At 34.9% G+C, this 21,461-nt stretch overlaps 1 protein-coding gene across 2 annotated transcripts in view; it reads left to right on the forward strand.

The window, feature by feature from the left end:
* Positions 1 to 21,461, forward strand: part of POLI (DNA polymerase iota) — a 36,080-nt gene that overhangs the window by 7,060 nt on the left and 7,559 nt on the right. The window contains exons 4-10 of one of the 2 annotated variants that reach the window (XM_024756781.1): positions 859 to 1,011; positions 3,196 to 3,432; positions 4,245 to 4,423; positions 5,248 to 5,339; positions 7,625 to 7,755; positions 12,647 to 12,852; positions 14,814 to 19,007. In XM_024756781.1, the coding sequence (XP_024612549.1) occupies positions 859 to 1,011; positions 3,196 to 3,432; positions 4,245 to 4,423; positions 5,248 to 5,339; positions 7,625 to 7,755; positions 12,647 to 12,852; positions 14,814 to 15,635 (1,820 nt within the window). In that variant the 3' untranslated portion in view covers positions 15,636 to 19,007. Of the gene's footprint in view, positions 1 to 858; positions 1,012 to 3,195; positions 3,433 to 4,244; positions 4,424 to 5,247; positions 5,340 to 7,624; positions 7,756 to 12,646; positions 12,853 to 14,813; positions 19,008 to 21,461 lie in introns of those variants that run through there. The other variant, XM_024756779.1, reaches the window with a different exon arrangement.

Genomic DNA, 21,461 nt, shown 5'->3' on the forward strand with positions numbered 1-21,461 from the left:
TGTTGGCATCAATAAAACAGAGCTTTCATATTATAGGACTTTAAGAACCTATGCATTTTTATATAATAAGAGGCTAATAATTTGTTTTCTGCCATCCAGCTGGTACCATAGGTGATTCAGAGAGAAGTGAAAATTCTTCTTAATGATTTCAAATTATTAGTTTTAATCCTAAAAATGAGAATTGATAAGTCTTTTTGAACTTATTTCAAATCCTGGTTCAGCTCAATTTAGTAAACATTTGAGTTATGGACTAGGCATTCTGTTAGAGGCTGGGCATTCAAATACATGTAAGTCATGGTCCATCTCTGCCCTTAAGGAATGTGCTGGAGGGTGACTAATCAAAAAGTATCGCATTGTAGTATATTTTGAAAATTAAGTAACTTTTCTCTTTGGATTAGTATTAACTGGAAATTTTAAATTTTATTTTGTTTTGCCTTTTTAAAATTCTTATGAAAAACATAGCTAGAATATATTATTATTTGTTTTTACTTTTATAAGCAGACTATAATTTATTCTTTGACCTACTGCTTCAAGATCATAATTAACTATAAGCATTGATGTTTAATGTACTACAGATAGAGAAATTATACGTATAGGAGATTGAGAAATTTATTGCTATGAGCATCTGCCCAGGAAATGTTATTTTTGGACTTGTTGGAAAATATTGCCTTTACTCAGAATGTGGTACAGAAAAAAAAATCCCAGTTAACTGAGGACTTTATTAAAAATATTATGGGACTGTGAATATATGTAAAACCTTTAACAACATATTTTGTTATTTTTTTAAGCATAAAAGAGTTAAATCTATTCTAGTTACAACTTCAGTTACATCTGTGCTCCAATGTTATTTTAATTTAGAGTTGTTGGAAGAATTTAGTCCAGTTGTTGAGAGACTCGGATTTGATGAAAATTTTGTGGATCTAACAGAAATGGTTGAGAAGAGACTAGAGCAGCTTCAAAGTGATGAACCCTCAGCACTGACTGTGTCGGGTCATGTATACGGTAATCAGCGTAAGTGGGTTCTTATTCATTCAATTTAGTAACTAAAAGTATCTACATTTCTTAATGTTCAGTCAGTTCAGAGAGTCGATTATGTCTTTCTGAAAGTATTCTGGCTTTTGTTGGATATATTAGCCATATTTCAGCAGTCTAAGATGATTAAAATCAGGTATTGCTATTCCATATTAAATAGGCAGAAAATCGTATTTTGATGACATGTAGCTCAGTGCTTTGTGCACTTTTCATTTCTCTGACACAGTCCTGTATTACAGTTTTTATTTTATTTTATTTTTTAATTTTTTGGCTGCATTGCATCTTCATTGCTGTGCGCAGGCTTTCTCTAGTTGTGGCGAGCAGGGGCTACTCTTCGTTGTGGTGCGCAGGCTTCTCATTGCGGTGGCTTCTCTTGTTGCGGAGCACGAGCTCTAGGTGCATGGGCTTCAGTAGTTGTGGCACGCGGGCTCAGTAGTTGTGGCTTGCGGGCTCTAGAGTGCAGGGTCAGTAGTTGTGGTGCACGGGCTTAGTTGCTCCGTGGTCTGTGGGATCTTCCTGGAGCGGGGATCGAACCCGTGTTCCCTGCATTGGCAGGCAGGTTCTTAACCACTGCGCCACTAGGGAAGTCCCTGTGTTATCGTTTTTAAAGAGGATGACTCTTTAGGTCATCCTTAAGTTACAGGAGTTGGCTTTTTAGAGTAGTTTTTGATTTTCTTAAAACCATTTTTAAGCAAAATTTTAGGTAGACTAAATTTGCCTTTGCTGCCTCTTTGCTTGTTCACTTCTATTCTCCCAAGGCATCAAGACCCTCCCAAGTTAGCTCTTGTGGAAGCTTGTCCAGGCCTACCTGCCATATTTTGCAAGCTCATATTTAATCAGTTCAAATAATCTTTGCCAACTCTTAGCAAGAAAACAGAATGGTTCCTCTCCTTCGTGTATTAAAGTATGAATGACTGATGGTATTTCCAGGGGTATTTGCATTTGAAAATAAGCTGCAATCAACTCTACTGAATATCTAATTAGGCTTTCAAACATCTTGTGACTGCTGGTGACTTCCAAATCATACCACGTAGAAGGCAAGCTGCTTTTCTCTAAGACCTGTCCTGACATACTTGCTCATAGGTCTCAGCCAGCACGTGCTTTCTCTTATTCCCCTTTTTTGAGTGCTGGTGGATCAATCTCCAGTCATTATCCACCTCCCTGATATTAAAGGAGAAAAGAAGTAGAGCTACCATTCCATCTTAGAGGAAGATATGAAGCTTTCATGTGTCTTTTGTACCTGTGCTCTTTTGTCACTTACGAGGTCTGGGTAGCAAGAAGGTTCCAAATGTGTTTCTGTATAATTTTTAAAGCAAACTTAGATTCTATTTGTTAGAACATATTACAGAGAGCTAGGTCTTATATCCTAAAATATCTAATTCTTCATGAATTCTTCTTTCTCCTCCACATAAGATTGTGTTAAAAATTTTTTTTAAACCTACAGAAAAGTTGACAGAATGGTACAGTGAGAACAGTCATCATGCCTTTCCTTGTAGATGCTCCCATTGTTATCATTTTGCCACATTTGCTCTATCTTGCTGTTTATTGATTGGTTGATAGATTGTTGAGCCACTATTACAGACATCATAACACTTGAAATGTAAATACTCCTAAGGATAAGGACTGTCTCATATAACTCTAATGTCATTTTCACACCTAAGAAAATTTGTTTCTATATAATTTCCCTATACTTTTAATAAAAGATCTCTTAAACTGTAAACAGATCCAAAATTGTTTTTAATAGCACATACCACTAGTGTGTAAAGTTTAGATTCAGATCTTTAAAGCTGTAATGTTAGCTTTATCATTAATGTAACACTTTTACTTTTATGCTTACTTCCAGATAAACGTGAGTAAAAGTTCTACTAATGTCTGTCGGAATTTTTTATGAGATCAATTTTCGTAATCTGTTAATCATTCAGCACTCCCAGTATGCATTTGCTATCACAGGCCTTGGAATTCACTTGTGATAGTTACTTTACAGATTTCCTGTGAAGGACAAGAGAGATTAGTTAAGTGTGTAGCAGTATGGTGGTGTAGCAGTATGGTGGTAGGGAAGGGGGGTTGGATATAGATTAAGCCCTTTATCTTTTTAAAACATTTGTTAAAAAGAAAATGAAAATTTGTGATGGTGACTTTTAACAACATTGGCTGTTTTTATAGCTATAAACCTGCATGACATCTTGCACATCAGACTACTTATTGGATCTCAGATTGCAGCTGAGATGCGGGAAGCCATGTATAATCAGTTGGGTCTCACAGGCTGTGCTGGAGTGGCTTCTAATAAATTATTGGCAAAATTAGTGTCTGGCATCTTTAAACCAAATCAGCAAACACTCTTACTACCTGAAAGTTCTCAAGATCTCATTCATAGTTTGAACCACATAAAGGAAATGCCTGGTAAGACAAATATATTTGAAAAATATATATTGGTTTTATTGTATTTCTTTAAGTTTAAAAATTACAGCTACGTGTAATTAATTCTTAGAGCCTGTGTACTTGGCTCTTGGTGAAAACCAAAAAACCTGACGTTTCCTGCAGGGAATCTATATTAGGAATCTATATATATGAAAGTATTTTCCTAGTTTTACCTACTTTTGTATAGTTTGAATATGATCATGAAAGTTATAACCTGGAAACGTATGGTCCTTTATCACAGCATTAAATTTTTTCCTGTGATAAAGTATGACTGAGTTTTAGTGCAAGAACTTTGTCATAGGAGTTTCGCTAATGAGAAGATTCGTTTGTTTGCCTTCTGGCTCGAAGTTGTATTTGGGATGGTTCCTACCTCCAGATATAAATGTGTGGTATTGTGTATAGAAATCAGTCAAGTTAGCTAATAATTAGCAAATGGTAATGCATTTTAATTGCTCTAGTGACAGTCTTTCTTTACATGGATAATAACTATGATTCTTCAATACTTCCACATTGTTATGTAACAGGTGGTAAAAATTTCATTTTATCAATATCAAGACAGCATTTATTGGTTGTCTCCTTATTCATTATATTATACTATGGTTGTTAGGTTTTCAAGGTGGTTCATAACTCAGAGGTCTTGAGCAGAACAACAACCTAATTTTTAATAAAGTTTGATCTTAGCAAAATACCAATTATGGTATCAAAAGACGTGGTTGATATCTTTATAATATTTTAATTAGCTAATTTTAAAGAGAAAAACTATTGTAACACCGTATGCATCTCTTTTTGCTTAGGTATTGGCTATAAAACTACCAAACGTCTGGAAGCACTGGGTATCAGTAGTGTGCGTGATCTTCAAACCTTTTCATCCAAAATACTAGAAAAGGAGTTAGGCATTTCAGTTGCTCAGCGTATCCAGAAGCTCAGTTTTGGAGAGGATAACTCTCCTGTGACCCCCTCAGGACCTCCTCAGGTACGTGGCGATGATGTTCATTTTAACTGAATACTGGTTGTCACATTATTTGAGGTAAAGATTTCTAGTTTTACTACTGTGTTCTCACTATTCTAATTTGCTTTTTAGGTTAGTACATGATCCCATTCCTATGAGAAGGCTATTTATTATAGTAGATTAATAAATAGTCTTAAATTGAATCTAAGAATTAGTATTTAAGTCTCAAGTTAGCCACTGTGATTGAATACTACTTAATTTTAATAGCCTATATTGTATACAGTAGGCAAAATATTTTAATTTTTAAAAATCTTGTTTTCAGAGTAGTCTAATGGTTTAGGAAATGGAGAAAGGTATAACCACCCAGATAACATTGATGAATTTTTTTCCTGAGGGATAATAATATATACATTATCCCAGTTAATCTTCAAGTGAATCTTCCAGGTAGTTAGTACTATTGTTCATACCTTTTCCCCCTCCTTTACTCCCTCTTCCTCCCATTATTTTTTTAAGATGAAGATACTGTACTTTAGAAAGGTTAAATAACTTGCCCAAGGTTAAACTCAGATTCCAGTCCTAGGAGATTTAAGAGCCTCACTGTACTCGTACAATAAAGCGTGGCATGGGCACTAGAGCTTTGTAATTTTCTTGACTTCCAGTGCACTTTCTAGTGGAGTACAATAACTTGCAGATAAAAAGATTTAATATAAAAGTGAACTAAATGGCTCAAACTAAGTACATGAGGTAAGTTAGTAAAGAATGTGTTGAATACTTATTTAACATATACACTGATAATTGGATATGTTTATTTGGGTTTTTATTAATCCTTATTTGTGCTTCTTTGGTAGTCCTTTAGTGAGGAAGATTCATTTAAAAAATGTTCATCAGAAGTTGAAGCTAAAAATAAGATTGAAGAACTACTTGCTAGTCTTTTGAACAGGTGATTTTTCCATTTTGCCGTATCATCTTATAGATTCTGTGTATAGTACATGGAAAGAATACTTGATGTTCTATCTTGGAACTTACCGATTAACTGGAGACTAAACATGCAAAGATAGATCATTATAAAGTAACAGATGTTTTTAACTAAATTTAATTCATCTACTTGCATTGGTCTTAATTTTAGTAACATTGTGGTTTACTGTGGATCTAGCTGCTGATCATTAACCTAAGGGAGTTTTATAGGTATCTCTAGAATCACGGCACCTATAAACTTTGTGATGATTGAGGATAGGAAATTGATGGAGAAAGCAGAAGAACCCTTTTATCTCCTGTGCCTCGGACCATGTGAAAGAAAATGGAGTCAGATGAAGGAATAGCTTAATGGGATTATGTGTGAGCAGGGAGAGTGATTGTGGGTATGTGCAGGGTTACTGGCCTATAAATACATGAAGAGTGTCAATTGGGATTATGAGTTTACAAATAGCTTTGCATAAACTGAACAAGACATTTAGTTTTCTGATGGTCCTTTGCCATCATATATCTATTTCTCAGTACTCCATTTCTTTTCCTCCCATTTCTTTGATTTCTCAAAGTGGGGTGTCAGGGATCTAACAGTTTTGGGTAGGTGTGCTTCTGTAATGATGCTAGGATGGCTAATGTGACTAGAGAAAATGGTTTTCGGATGACTGTAACTCTCAGAAAACTGATAAAGTGATATTTCCTTCAACTTTGCAGTCATGCAACATGCATTGCAATCCCATGTCTTGAGCAGGGCCGTGCAGCTCATCATTTGCTGCATGCAACTGGCTGGCTATATGACCCAGCTTCAGTGATATGACTCAGGCTGAGCCTGTGACTCTGCTAGTGAAACTGAGTTATCTGCTTTGTTGCAGCTAAATATAAGACTACTGTGAAACGCCTGGTCACTAGAAAAAGTTGTGCACATAGAGAAGCCGCAAGAAGTATACATTTTATAGGTTCTCTTATTTGAAGCATCAACCCAGAAATGAGTCTAGATGCTCTAAACCTGTGAAATAACTATTAACCATTTCTCCTTATTTCTGCCTGGCATTCCCTTTTCTACATAGTGGCCCCTTATATCAGTGACTGAGTTGTATAATGCCATCTAAGTAACTGGCAAAAAAAATAATTGTGCGTGTGTGTGAATGTTCTCAAGCATATGATGATTAATACTATAGATATGTAAGAGGTATAAAATCATACATCTAGGCTCTGGTCCGTTAATCCATTCTCTAGGCACTGGTCTTAAGATTGCTTAGAGTATAACCTTTTTCTAGTATGTCTTAATTAGTTATAGGAACCAAATTACACTCTTTGAGTTGCATATTAACTTAATAGAACTGGAAGATGTTTAAACTAGTAACATGTTTACAGGCACCATTTAAGATATTATCTTAATAAAGCAGCAGTCAAGAAGTTTTGTGATAAAGCAATAAGAAAAAAATTGTTTACTACAAAAATCCAAATTTTCTAATTCAAAGTCAATTTGAGTATGTTTAATAATACTTGTATTTTATGTTTGCGACACATATAGAAAGGAAAATGTTATTCTTTGATGACATTTATTTTCTCTAGTAATTAGATTTTCTACTTTATAAGCAGATTTTCCATGTCATTAAAAGTTTTGTTTTCAACACTAAAACCAAGATTATTTGGATGGAACACTTTTTAAGATGCATGGACAAGTACTTACCTTCCTAAATATAGTATATAATTAACCTTTCACATTATTTCTCTAAAGCCATATAATGGTGATATTACTGACTCCCTTGGATCTATTTGAGGAGTGCTTTTAAACAGAAATAATCTCATTAAAATTTTTTTTCTTTTTGTAATCTTATTTTTTTTACATGTGTAAAAAATTGTCATTTTTTATATATTTGCTTCTGTCAGTAAATGATTCTCTGTTTCTTAAATTTCCTGCTGATTTTAATATGTTGCTTTTAGTTATGTTTTGGATTTGGATTGTAAAATGGCTTGTTATTATTATATCTTATCTCTTTTCTTCTTCTGATAGCACTCAATTCTGCATGAGGTCTGAGAGCCTTATTTAAGTTTCAGAGCTTTATTATGTAGACTTTGTGAAGTTTGCTTGGACTATTCAGGGACCTTTATTGCCTACTGCCTAATTATCAACTGTATTTATAATTGTTACAGTTACTAAATCTGGCACCTTTAGGTAAATGAGGTATATTGGACCATTAAAAAACTTTAGATAATACTTTTTCTAATTCCTTGTTTCCTCTTTCTCTTTATTTTTAGAGTCTGCCAAGACGGAAGGAAGCCACATACAATAAGATTAATAATCCGTCGGTATTCATCTGAGAAGCACTATAGCCGTGAGAGTCGTCAGTGCGCAATTCCATCCCACATAATTCAGAAGTTAGGGATAGGTAATGGACTAATTTTCTGATAACTTAATTGGCAGGTCGAACTCTTAAAAAAACAAACTTTGAGTTAGAAATATGATCCAAAGATGGGTAGTCTTCACAGGGAGTTAGTGAACTATTAAATACTTTTATTCTATATGAAATTTTCACTAGAAAACTTTGTTGTTTTTTAATAGATATTAAAAGTAAAGACTCAGTTAGGAATGATTCCCAACTCCAGAGAAAAACAAAACTATGGTAATTAATTATATAGCACGAGATAACTTCTTTATGGGCATTTAGATTGTTTCCAATTTTTGACCGTTACGAAAAATGGTGCTGTGAACATTTGTGTGCAAGTCATTGGGCAAGTATATGCTTTTGTTCATCTTGGGTAGATTACAAGGAGTGGAATTCCTGGGTTGTATGGTAAAGTTGAACTCTAAACTGACACATTTTTTTTCAAAGTGAGTATAACAATGTAGATTCTCACCAACAAAGTATAGAGGGTTCCAGTGTTTTCATATTCTCACTGACATTTAGTACTGTCATTTTCTTTTATTATACTCATTCTCATGACTGTGTAATGGTATTTCATTGTTTTGTTTTTTCTTCTTATATTGATAGTGCTTTTGATATCATCTAAAAATTCTTGGCCTAACCCAAAGGTCATAGATATTTCCTCTTATGTTTTCTTTCAGAAATTTTATAGTTTTAAGATTTCTACTTAGATCCACTTTGAATTAATTTTTATGTGTTGTGTAAAGTAAGAGTCTTAGTTCCTTCTTTTCCATGTGGGTATCCAGTTGTTCACAGAATTTGTTGAAAAGAATGTTCTTTCCTCTTTGAATTGCCATAGCACCATTGTCAAAAACTAATTGACCATAAATGTAAGGGTTTATTTTTGACCTTCTTATTCCGTTGATCTATATGTTTATCCTTATACCAGTTCTACCCTGCCTTGATACTTTGTTGTAAGTTTTGAAATTAGGTAGTGTAAGTTCTCTAGCTTTGTTCTTTTATGAATAAGAATTTGATTTCTTTATTTGTTATAAGTTTATTCTGATTTTCTATTCATTTTGAGTCAGTTTTGGTCATTTGTATCTTCTAGGAATGTATGCATTTCATCCAAGCTGTCTAATTTGTTGTCATGAAGTTGTTAATATTCCCTTATAATCCTAATTTTTGTAGGGTCTATAGTGATGTCCTCTCTTTCATTCTTGATTTTGGTAATTTGTGTATTCTTTTTTTTTTTTTCCCTTGGTCATTCTAGCAAAGGTTTATCAGTTTTGTTAATCTTTTCCAAGATTCAACTTTTGGTGTCATTGATTTCTCAGTTGTCTTTCTACTTTCTATTTCATTTATTTCTGCTCTGATCTTTGTTATTTCCTTCTTTCTGCTTGCTTTAGGTTTAATCTGCCTTTCCACTCCTGGTTTTTTAAGATGGAAGCTTACATTATTTATTTTATATTTACCTTCTTTTCTAATAATTCAAGTTTAAAGTTATACATTTCCTTCTAAGCAGTGCTTTAGCTGCATTCCATAAATTTTGTTGTGTTTCTTTTTCATTAACGCTAAAGTAGTTTCTAATATCCATTGTGATTTCCTCCTTGACCCTTAAACTTATTTAGAAATTTGCTGTTTAATTTCCAAATATTTGATTATTTTTCAAATTTCTTTTTGTTGATTTCCATTTTGATTTTAGTTGATCAGAGAACATGCTTAAAGTAACTTCAACCTTTTTACATATATTGTGCCTTATTTTGTTGCCTAGCACATGGTCTACCCTGGAGAATGTTCCATTTGCATTTGAAAAGAAGAGTTGAGCAACACTATCAAACCATTCTACTTAACTAAAATTTATGGACTACTTCTCCAAAATAGCATTTTTGAATGACAGTTTGTCTGGATATATAATCCTTTACTGGTTTCTTTCTATACTTTGAATATAGTATTCCATTGCTTTCTGGTTTTCATTATTTTTGATGAGGAGGCAGCTGTTAATAGCTTAATCAGGAGAGATTCCCGTTAATAGTTCCAATCAAGAGAGAATAACCACACAGAAATTTGAACAGGGAAAGTTTCAAAGAATTACTAAATTATGATAGGGGAGTGACTATAAAGATATAAAGATACTCTAAGAGGTACCCGAGGGCTAAGGAAAAGTATCTAAGGAAGGACAAACTTGGAAAAGAGAGTCCTCTTACCCCTCAAGGAGAAGGTGTGGTTGCAGAACACTGAATGGTAGAGAAATCCTTTGAGTTACCTGGCCCAGAGCTGGTCCATAGTTATTGGGCAAAGAGAATACCACGCTCTGATATGCAGATGAGCTGGGGCTGATTGGTGGGTGCACAGGAGGTGTTGGGAGTTTGCTCACTGGCAGGGCAGCGCACAAGCTGGGGTATGCAGGTGTCCATGTTGAGAGGGCTTCTGTTAACAATCCTCCAGGATGTGGGCAAGCTGAGACTGGTAGGTGTTTATGCTGAAGGAATCTTCATTCTTCTGCTAGTGCAAAGGTGGAGGGTATGGTGCCTGCATAGGAAGAGCTGGAGGAAACAACCTTCTGTGGCATATGCAAGTCGAGCCTATTAGGTGGGTATGCAGGAAGAGTCAGGGTGCTGTTTATGGCACAGGCCTGGTATGTGCAGTGTCTGAGTTGCTAGTGCCATGGTAACATGGTCACTAGGCTTAGACTGGGGCTGGAGGTTGCTGAGGGACTGAGCGTTCCACACACACGTGGTATGGCACAGCACTATTGGATAGTTCCACACATATGTACTGCACACAGACCATGTTACGGGAGCAAGAAAAGGTAAATGACAGTACATCGGAACCAGGAAGAGAAACACCCTTTCTCCTTTAATGGTCCTCCAGTTCTCTCTACTGACAAAACTTAACAGTTGAGTTCAATGTAAAAAAAATTTTAGAGTCCAACGCATTATCACACAGCAGTTACTGAAGGGTGATTTGTAGCTGAGAGGCAATAAATTGTTACCAGGCACAGTTGTATTGTTGTTCTCCTGTATGTGATGAGTTAGTTACCTCTCTGTCTTTTTCAGCAGTTTGACCATGGTATATCTAAGTGGTTTTGTGTGTGTATGTGTGTGTGTGTGTGTGTGTGTTTATCCTACTTGGGATTTATTGAGATTCTTAATTCTGTAGACTAAATTTTTAAATGAAATATGGGGAGTTTGGGGCTCTTATTTCTTCAAATATTCTCTCTTCTTTTTCTTTCCTTCTGGGACTCTCATTGCACATATGATGGTATGCTTGATAATAACGTCCTATAGGTGTGTACAATTCTATTCATTTTTCTTCAGACTTTTTTTCTTCTTTATCAGATAATTTCTTTTGAGCTGTATTCAAGTTCTCTGATTCATCTGTCACCTCAAAACTGTTGTTACACATCTAGTGATTTTGTTGTTGTTTTGGTTACTATACTTTATAACTCTAGAATTTCCATTTGTTTTGTTTTGTTTGTATGTTTGATCCTGTTTCTTTATTGAGACTCTCTCTTTTTTGGTAGTGGTTATTATATCTTACTTTAATTCCTTTAAATGATCTTCTTTAATTCTTTGAAAATATCTATAATCGCAACTTTAAAGTCTTTGCTAAATTGAACTTAAAGTCAGTTTCTATTGACTGCTTTTTCTGCCTGAGTAAGAATCACATTCCTGGTTTTTTTGTTTTTTGTATGTATTGTAATGTTTTGTTGAAAATTGGACTAGATAATGTATTCTAGAAACTCTGGATTTGGATTTTTTTTCCCTGTGGGCTTTTTTCTCCTTTTCTTTCTTTGTAACCTGTCTGGACTTAAGCTGCAGGATCTACCTGCCCTGTGATGTGTTGCCCCTGATCTCTCTGCTTAACTTTTTTTCTTTTTTTTAATTTAAATTTAAGTTTTTAATTTTGTCTTCTTAGGAGATTACCCTGTGTCTGCATAGTTTGGTGGTTAGACAATAATCGGTCAAAGGTTTGCTCAAATACTACAGCCTGGAAGGCTTTCATTTTCTGTCAGCAGACAAGTGCTTGGTTGGAGAGCACTTTCAAAATTTAGGCCTTTTTCAAATCTGCCTTGGCCTTTATTTTCGGCTCATCCCTGTTGCACCTCCCCTGGTATACTTGCTGCCATTCTGGTGAGAGACACACGGAAAGCCTGGCTCCTCTCTGTGTGTGCATCTCTCAGTCATTTGGGGTTGTGAGGAGAGCTTATGTAGTCCCTCTGTGGTTCTCTCATTTCCAGATCTCCTGGTTAAATTTATGGCTGGTCCACTGATCTTTCACTCATCCCAACCACAGTTGCCACCCCAGGCTCAAGAGCTATGTGATTTCCTTTGTTTCCTACCAAGTTTGTTCATTTTTCTGGCAACACTGCTGGGTGTGGGCTTTTGCCCTCTACCTCAAATCAGGTCAGTCCTTTCTGGCAGCAAAGTTCTGGCTTTCACAGCGAGCCTCATCCTGGTAAAACTACTATACAAACTGCACTGTGTAAATGGGGATACAAGCAACTCCAACCAATAAGGCTGCTGTCCCCACTTCATTACCTAAGTTCCAGCAGCTTTTCATAAATCAGTGCTTCTCACTTTATTTGCCTTTGGTTCATTCCAGAATCTCAGAATGATTATTTTTGACCATTTTGTTCAGTTTTATTTTAACTTTATGGGGAGATTTTCTGACCTCATCATTCTCCCATAACTAAAAGTTCCATATTTCAAATCTTCTGAAAACTTTAACTCATTTGGCAGTTGGTGTTAGTGTTGAGATGTCCCAGTTCAGTAAATAATGTCAAGATGTCCCAATGATATCTATTTAGGATTTTAACTTCTTAATCTAAGCAATATAAATTAGATTAAGCTCTTAATATCAATTATGATATAATGTGTTTAGATATTGTCTTCTTAAACGTTTTATTTAGGAAATTATGATGTGATGACCCCAATGGTTGATGTACTTATGAAACTTTTTCGAAATATGGTGAATGTGAAGATGCCATTTCATCTCACCCTTTTAAGTGTGTGCTTCTGCAACCTTAAAGCCCTAAATACTGCTAAGAAAGGGACTATTGATTATTATTTAACACCATCATTATCAACAACTTCACGCTCTGGCAAGCACAGTTTTGTAAGTACACTGTTACTGGATTTGTATGGTTAAATTTAGAGATACAAATTTGTGTTTAACTGATATAATTTAGAGATTCTTTTGGGTGATATGATTTGAATGACTTACTTATAATAGTGCCTTTCATATTATGGTTTCTAGCCTTAAGTATACTGTACTGTGACCTAAGAATAAAACATAAACATCGCTGGATAAAAGAGAAAACCTTGATAGAGGTTCTCTGTTTTGGAACTGTTAAAACGTTTTATAACAGTATATAGGAATATGATGATTAGCTCACATGAAAATATTTTCAAATACTGGAAATCTAATCTTGTTGTCAATTTATACATAAGCTACCAGCGACGCCCCCCCAAATGTCTTTGTTCAAATATTTAAATTTTCTTGGTTTTGAAATTACATAAAATTCTGGTAGCAATATTGATAGAATATGACTCCTCATTTTACAACTGTAGAAATTAAGAGTGTGGCAATAGAGAGGCAGAGGCTAGTCATATTTTCACATGACTAAAAGAAAATGCAAACTTTTGTTTACCAAATGCTTTAAAAAATAATCATCTTTTACTGAATTGTTTATGCCTACAATTAACTCTTAATTTTATTTTATTTATTTATCTATAAATTTTATTTATTATTTATTTTTGGCTGCATTGGGTCTTCGTTGCTCCACATGGGCTTTCTCTAGTTGTAGCGAGCGGGGGTTGCTCTTTGTTGCGGTGCGTGGGCTTCTCATTGCAGTGGCTCCTCTTGTTGCAGAGCACGGGCTCTAGGTGCGTGGGCTTCAGTAGTTGTGGCACATGGGCTCAGTAGTTGTGGCTCACGGGCTCTAGAGCGCAGGCTCAGTAGTTGTGGCACACGGGCTTAGTTGCCGCGCTGCAGTGGGATCTTCCCGGACCAGGGCTCGAACCCGTGTCCCCTGCATTGGCAGGCAGATTCTTAACCACTGCGCCACCAGGGAAGTCCAACTCTTAATTTTAAATGTTTTTATTATTTTCTTTATTTTTATTGTTTAATCAGTCATTATAATTTTAGTAATATTTTCATTTACATTTAAGCTTATAATGAGAACAGAGTAGTGTTATGGAAATACTGAATTAGTGCCCTCTTCTAATTACTTTTTTTCAGTGACCCTTTTTATTCTGTATATTAACTGACATTTAAAAAGATGTTTACTTTTTAATTAGTCTGTAGAATGAGAATTAAAGGTCTTTCATCCACAGTAGCATTAGAGAGTAAACATAAATGAAAGTACCTTGTACATGTCTGGCACACAGTTCATGGTCAATAAAAACAGTGACCCAAATCTCTTCTCCTTTTACTTTTTGGAAGTTACTAATGTGTTGATGTTTCCTGAATTATATATGACTATCTGTACATTTTTATGGTGCTTGAAACTAGAGGGAAAATTAGGCAAATTAAAATGGAAGGTGTTTTAAAATTTTTATTTCATGTAAATATAGAATAGTGTTACATCTTAATAATGATACTGGGTTTTTACCATAGACGTATTTTTTTTTCTTTCTGTTAAATGTTACACTTCAAAATAGGGAATTTTAGAAAACCAGCCCTTGGTGCTATCTGTGCATATACATATATTTTAGATACCCTTGGTGAATCATTTTATTTTTATAGGCCACCAGTCTTTTTATTCACAGAATTGAAAGTTTGAATACATGATTGTTAAGGTCCTTTCCAGGTTTCCAGTACATACCTACCTTCTGGCTCAGTGCTTTCTAGGAAGGAAGCCGTCTTCCTGGAATAGTGAGTAAAGATCCACACAGTTGTGTGACTAATTGTGGTGGATTGATCATTTCTAGTTGTTTGGAACTGGCCAAAAGGATTGAAGTTATGGAGTAGGATAGAAACATGTTGGTCGGATAATAGCTACAATCACACTTCAGCAGCATGAATGTTTAAAAGATATCAGTTATCTAAATTTTTCTGTTACCCTTGTATTCTAGAAAATGAAAGACATTCATATGGAGGATTTTTCTAAAGACAAGGAAACAAATTGGGATTTTCTACCAACTGGAAGAATTGAAAGTACAAGAACTGGGGAGTCTCCACCAGATGCTACAAGTTTTTCTAAAGAAAAAGACAGTAACGAATTTCCACTCTCCTCACTTCCTGCGGGTATTGACCAAGAGGTCTTTAAGCAGCTTCCAGTAGATATTCAAGAAGAAATCCTTTCTGGAAAATCTAGAGAAAAAGTTCAAGGGAAAGGAAGTTTGAGTTGTCCATTACATGCTTCTAGAGGAGTATTATCTTTCTTTTCTACAAAACAAATGCAAGATGGTTCCTTAAATCCTAGGGATCATTTATCCAATACCAAACAGATATCCTCTGTATCTCCCTGTGCACCAGGAACATCAGGTTTAAATAGCAGTAGTTCCTCTTACGTGTCTAGCCAAAAGGATTATTCACATTATATAGACAGTAACTTAAAAGATGAACTAATGAGTCAAGGACCTAAAGAGTCTCAAGGATTCCACTTTTCAAAAACAGACCCTGCTGTATCTGTTTTCCATTCATTTCCAAATGTGCAGAGTGAGCAACTTTTCTCCAAAAACTGCACTACAGACAGCCATAAACAACCGATGGCAACAGTCTTTATTCATGAAGGACTTACAGAAAATAGAGAGCAAGATTCTACCGAAGAGAAAATTACTTTTCCTTCTGACATTGATCCTGAAGTTTTCTATGAACTACCAGAAGAGGTACAAAAAGAACTGTTGGCTGATTGGAAGAGAACAGGATCAGATTTCCACACTGTACATAAATAAGCATGCTCAGAAAACAGGGAAAGACGTCCTCAGATTAACAGTTTATTAAGCTCTTCTAAATTAAACACTAATACTTTCAATAATGTAGAAACACAATATAAAATGTTCCAGATAGAGCAAACATAGTTATGGGAAGTAAATTCTGGCACAAAGCATAAAAATATTCGTAACAGAAATAATGTAAAATATTACCTTCCTCTTATTTCTAAAGCTATTTTATATTGCTTTTCAATAAAAAGAATATCATGGTCAGCATTAGTACATTTTCCATTCATTGTGGAAACATTGGGAGGAAGATATATATGACTGTATATAAAAAATAGAGTGGCCAAATCATTGGTATGCTGTACCAAAGAGCAGGTTTTTTCTATGGAGTTGCTCAAGAAATTCACCTCATTAGGAAATAGCTATAAGAAATTCTGTTGCCAGCTAACCTGCTAAAAGTGTATGTCTTTGACTGAAGTACTATGTACCATTCGATAAGTTGATTTAAAAAAAATACCAAAGCAATGTATATTCAATTAATGATTCTTAGTATACCTAGAACCTACCACAATGCCTGGCACACAGAGGGTGCTCAGTAAGTATTGAACGAATGAGTCGTGTGGCAGAGGCCCAGCAGGGAATTTGTCTGGGGAGTGTATTTGTTGTAAAGAACTAGAAGGAACTCTCCATACAAGTTGATTAAGGGAAGGATGACACTAGAAATTCAAAGTGATAGGTCTTTAAGAATGTCAGATAATGGAAGAAGTCCATTTCCTCTGGCTAGTCTGTAGGGTCTAAAAACAATGGATTAGGTGTGTTTTAATCTCTACAATTTTGTAGATGAAGATTTGGAGATGAGATTAAGGATATCATACCCACAACAAATATACACAGTGACTAAATTGATGGGTATCCTATTTCTCCCATTGTTGTTGCGTTCCCCTTTTCCCTTCAAGATTAAGAATCAGATATAAGCTTGTGGACATTTTATAATTTGCAGGACATAGAGCATGTTTCTAGAAGGCACCAAAGTGTGGGTCAGCATTGGATTGGAGTAGGTCTGTTCTCAAGTTTATATCCTTTCCAGATATAAGAAAGAAAGGATGATAAAAATAAAGTGTACAAACATGAATAAAAGTTGTTTAAAAATATTTTCTTCCTGGTGAGGACTTTTAATTAGTTTTAGATTTCTTGACATCTGAAAATTCCCTAACAAGGATTTTTAACAGGGAGTTGGGGTTATCAAAAACAATAACTTGGAGCAAGAATGTCAGAAATTATTTACCATGCAAATATTTAGTGCTTAGGATCAAAGGCTATAGAATTTTCTACACGCAGTATTCTGGTAAGGTAGTTGAAATTCATATGAAGGGATATATTACTTTTTTGGATAATACATTTTTACAAAGTTTCTAATAATCCTTGTAATTGTTTCAGCCAGAAATCATTGGACAACTTAAAAGTTAGAAAAAAAAAAAAAAGGTTAAGAAAAGTAAAGTAAACAGTTTGGGACAGTTTAAAAAGAGAAAATAAAGTAGTAAAAAGTACACTTTCTTAAGTGAGAATGCAAGGGGTATATCACCGCTCTGCTATTTATTTATTCTGTGGCCTTAAGTTGGTCTTTCAACATCTTTGTGCCTCAGCGTCTGACTTTTTAGATTATCTTTTTATCTCTATCTACTTTTAATAAAATAATCTCTTTTTTCTTTGGTGTTCTACAGGTTTACTGTAATGTTTGGAGATGTGAATTTCTTTTTATTTATTCTTGGTGTATGCTGGCTTTCTGTATCTTTCAATTCATTTTAGTTCTATTAAATTTTTAGCCACTCTTCAAATACTGCTGCTCTGTTCTTCTAGGACTCTGATTGCACAAATGATGGACTTCCTTACTCTATCATGTCCTTTAATCTTTCATATTTTTCATCATCTTGTTTGTGCTGCATTTTGGTTAATTTCATCAGCTCTGTGTCTTATTTAGTAATTCATTTTTCAGCAATGTCTGATCGATTTAAAAACACTAATGATGGTTTTAATGTCAGTAGTTATATTCTTCATTTTGTTCTTTATTTCTAATCTTCCTGTTTATTCATTATAGTCTCTTGTAAGTCCATTTCTAATTTTAAAATTTTCATAAATATTTCATATTCTATTTCTGATCATTTCAGTATTTTAAGTCTTATAAGTCTAAATTTTTGTGTGTACCATTGTGTACTAAATACTGTTGTGTACTATTTTGGCTTGTTTTCTTTAGTGTGTGGCTAAGCTAAATCTGTGGGAAAACAAAGGACCTAAATTGTGTATACTTTCCTTCAGATGTGATTTTGCATTTGCTTCCAGTGAGGCAGTACCAAACCCACTGGCACCACTGTAGCCCCGGCAAGGTTCCTGACTGAATGCAGTTTGTCTTTGTCTTATTTTCAGCACTCAGACAAGTTTGCTTCTTGCCTGATGCTTCCTGCTCCTTTCCTGCTTTTGTTTCAGCTCAATTTTTTTCCCCTGTGTGAGTGTTAGAGGGATGGGACCTGGAAATTTCTCTTATATAGCACAACCCAGCAATGAATTAAATCGTTTGTTTTCTTCAGAATCTAGTGTTTTGTACTGGGAGAACACTTAAGAGTATCTGTCCCACCATAGTGCAGAAGTGCAAGTCTGTTTGGATTTACTTTTTCCATCTTATTTTGTGCTTTCTATTTTTTTCTTTTTCTATGCTATGCTTCTTTCCCATCCTTATCCCTTTCCTGTCTTCCTTTTGGCTTGGTTGAATTTTCTATTTTCCTTCTACTGATTTGAAATTTAAACCTAAGTTTTTGATTATCCTTAAAAATTTAACATACTTAACATCTAAAAATTGTATATATCTGTACCCTCTTTCCAAACAACAGAAAGATGTTAAAATATATTAATTTTAATCAAATTCCTCTAGTTCTTTATATAACCTCCAAATTGGATATTGTTAGTATTTTATATAGTTAATGTTGGGGTTTGCTCACATGTTTATCTTGGTTGGTGGGGGGGAGGCTCACCTTTTTTTCTTGTATTGCAGATGTTTCTTCAAAATAGGATTATTTTTACTTTCTGAAATTATGTCTTCAGAACTGTGGATTTAGAATTGACTTCTCAGGTTGTTTTAAAATATATTTACTTTTATCTTTGGAGGTCTGCAGTTTTTACTATATGTCAAAATATATATTTATTTTTATCATGTTTGGGATTTGGGTGCTTTCTGAATCTGCAGATTTATGTCTTTCATTGAATCTGGATTAATATCAATATTTTAAAATTTCTATTGTCAAATATGTGTACAGAAAAGTACATAAATGAATGGACATTTTAATGGGTAATCATAAGCGAAAACTATGTAACATCCAGGTCAAGAAATAAAATATATCAAGGGATCAGGAAGTTTGGAGTTTTTTTTTTAATTGAGATATAATTGATATATAACATGTTTCATGTGTAAAACATTGATTCAGTATTTGTATATATTGCAAAATGACCACCATAATAAGTCTAGTTAACATCTGTAACCACACATAGTTAATTTTTTTTTTTCCTTGTGATGAGAACTTTTAAGATCTAAGGAAGTCAAGAGTTATTCTTGGAGTTTCATTACATAGGGAGGATTTAGTAAATTATTGGCCATGTGATTGAACTCCATCTCCAGCTTCCCTGTCCTACCCTCCCTGGATGTCAGGCTGGCTCAAAGCCTCAACATTCTAATCAAGTGGTTGGTCTTTCTGATGTGGGCTATCTCCATCCTAAGTCATCTTGTTGATATAAGCTATCTAGGGACCCACAACGAATCACCTCATTAGCATACATTGTCAGTGTCCATGATGAATAACAAAGACACTCCCATTTGGGAAATTCTAAATGTTTTAGGAGCTCCATGCCAGGGACTCTGGACGAAGAGCAGAAAAATTCTTCATTCTACTGCAGAACATTTTGAAATAAGTTTTGAGATGTTTTATGGCCCCAAATGTGCTGTAACTAAGTAAATATTCTGTGTGTGCTTGAATATGTATTTTGCTGTTGGTGGAGTGTTGTTTAAATGCCAATTAATTTAGTGTTCAAGTCTTTTTTTTTTTACATTTTTAAAATTCATTCATTTATTTATTTTAACATCTTTATTGGAGTATATTTGTTTTAAAATGGTGTGTTAGTTTCTGATTTATAACAAAGTGAATCAGCTAAACGTATATATATATATATATATATCCCCATATCCCCATATCCCCTCCCTCTTGCATCTCCCTCCCACCCTCCCTATCCTACCCATCTAGGTGGACACAAACAACCCAGCTGATCTCCCTGTGCTATGCGGCTGCTTCCCACTAGCGATCTTTTTTTTTTTTCCTTATTAGTTATCCATTTTATACACATCAGTGTATACATGCAAATCCCAATCGCCCAATTCATCACACCCCCACCTCCACCCCCCGCCGCCTTCCATACGTTTGTTCTCTACATCTGTGTCTCTATTTCTGCCCTGCAAACCAGGTCATCTGTACCATTTTTCTAGGTTCCACATACATGCATTAATATATGATATTTGTTTTTCTCTTTCTGACTTACTTCACTCTGTATGACAGTCTCTAGATGCATCCACGTCTCTACAAATGACCCAATTTCGTTCCTTTTTATGGCCGAGTAATATTCCATTGTATATATGTACCACATCTTCTGTATCCATTCATCTGTCGATGGGCATTTAGGTTTCTTCTGTGTCCTGGCTATTGTAAATAGTGCTGCAATGAACATTGGGGTGCATGTGTCTTTTTGAATTATGGTTTTCTCAGGGTATATGCCCAATAGTGGGATTGCTGGATCGTATGGGAATTCTATTTTGAGTTCTTTAAGAAACTTCCATACTGTTCTCCATAGTGGCTGTATCAATTTACATTCCTACCAACAGTGCAAGAGGGTTCCCTTTTCTCCACACCCTTTCCAGCATTTGTTGTAGATTTTCTCATGATGCCCATTCTAATTGCTGTGAGGTGATACCTCATTGTAGTTTTGATTTGCATTTCTCTAATAATTAGTGAGGTTGAGCAGCTTTTCATGTGCTTCTTGGCCATCTGTAAGGCTTCTTTGGAGAAATGTCTATTTAGGTCTTCTGCCCATTTTAGGATTGGGTTGTTTGGTTTTTTACTATTGAGCTGCACGAGCTGTTTATATATTTTTGAGATTAATCCTTTGTCCGATGATTGATTTGCAAATATTTTCTCCCATTCTGAGGGTTGTCTTTTAGTCTTGTTTATGGTTTCCTTTGCTGTGCAAAAGCTTTGAAGTTTCATTAGGTCCCATTTGTTTATTTTTGTTTTTATTTCCATTACTCTAGGAGGTGGGTCAAAAAAGATCTTGCTGTGACTTAGGTCAAAGAGTGTTCTTCCTACGTTTTCCTCTAAGAGTTTTATAATGTCAGGTCTTACATTTAGGTCTCTAATCCATTTTGAGTTTATTTTTGTGTATGGTGTTAGGGAGTGTTCTAATTTCATTCTTTTACATGTAGCTGTCCAGCTTTCCCAGCACCACTTATTGAAGAGGCTGTCTTTTCTCCATTGTATATCCTTTCCTCTTTTGTCATAGATTAGTTGACCATATGTGCATGGGTTTATCTCTCGGCTTTCTATCCTGTTGTATTCATCTATATTTCTGTTTTTGTGCCAGTACCATATTGTCTTGATTACTGTAGCTTTGTAGTATAGTCTGAAGTCAGGGGGTCTGATTCCTCCAGGTCTGTTTTTTTCCCTCAAGACTGCTTTGGCTATTTAGGGTCTTCTGTGTCTCCATACAAATTTTAAGACTTTTTGTTCTAGTTCTGTAAAAAATGCCATTGGT

Source organism: Neophocaena asiaeorientalis, unplaced genomic scaffold (assembly GCF_003031525.2).
Source record: "Neophocaena asiaeorientalis asiaeorientalis breed wild unplaced genomic scaffold, Neophocaena_asiaeorientalis_V1.1 scaffold133, whole genome shotgun sequence".
NCBI classification, from domain to species: domain Eukaryota; kingdom Metazoa; phylum Chordata; class Mammalia; order Artiodactyla; family Phocoenidae; genus Neophocaena; species Neophocaena asiaeorientalis.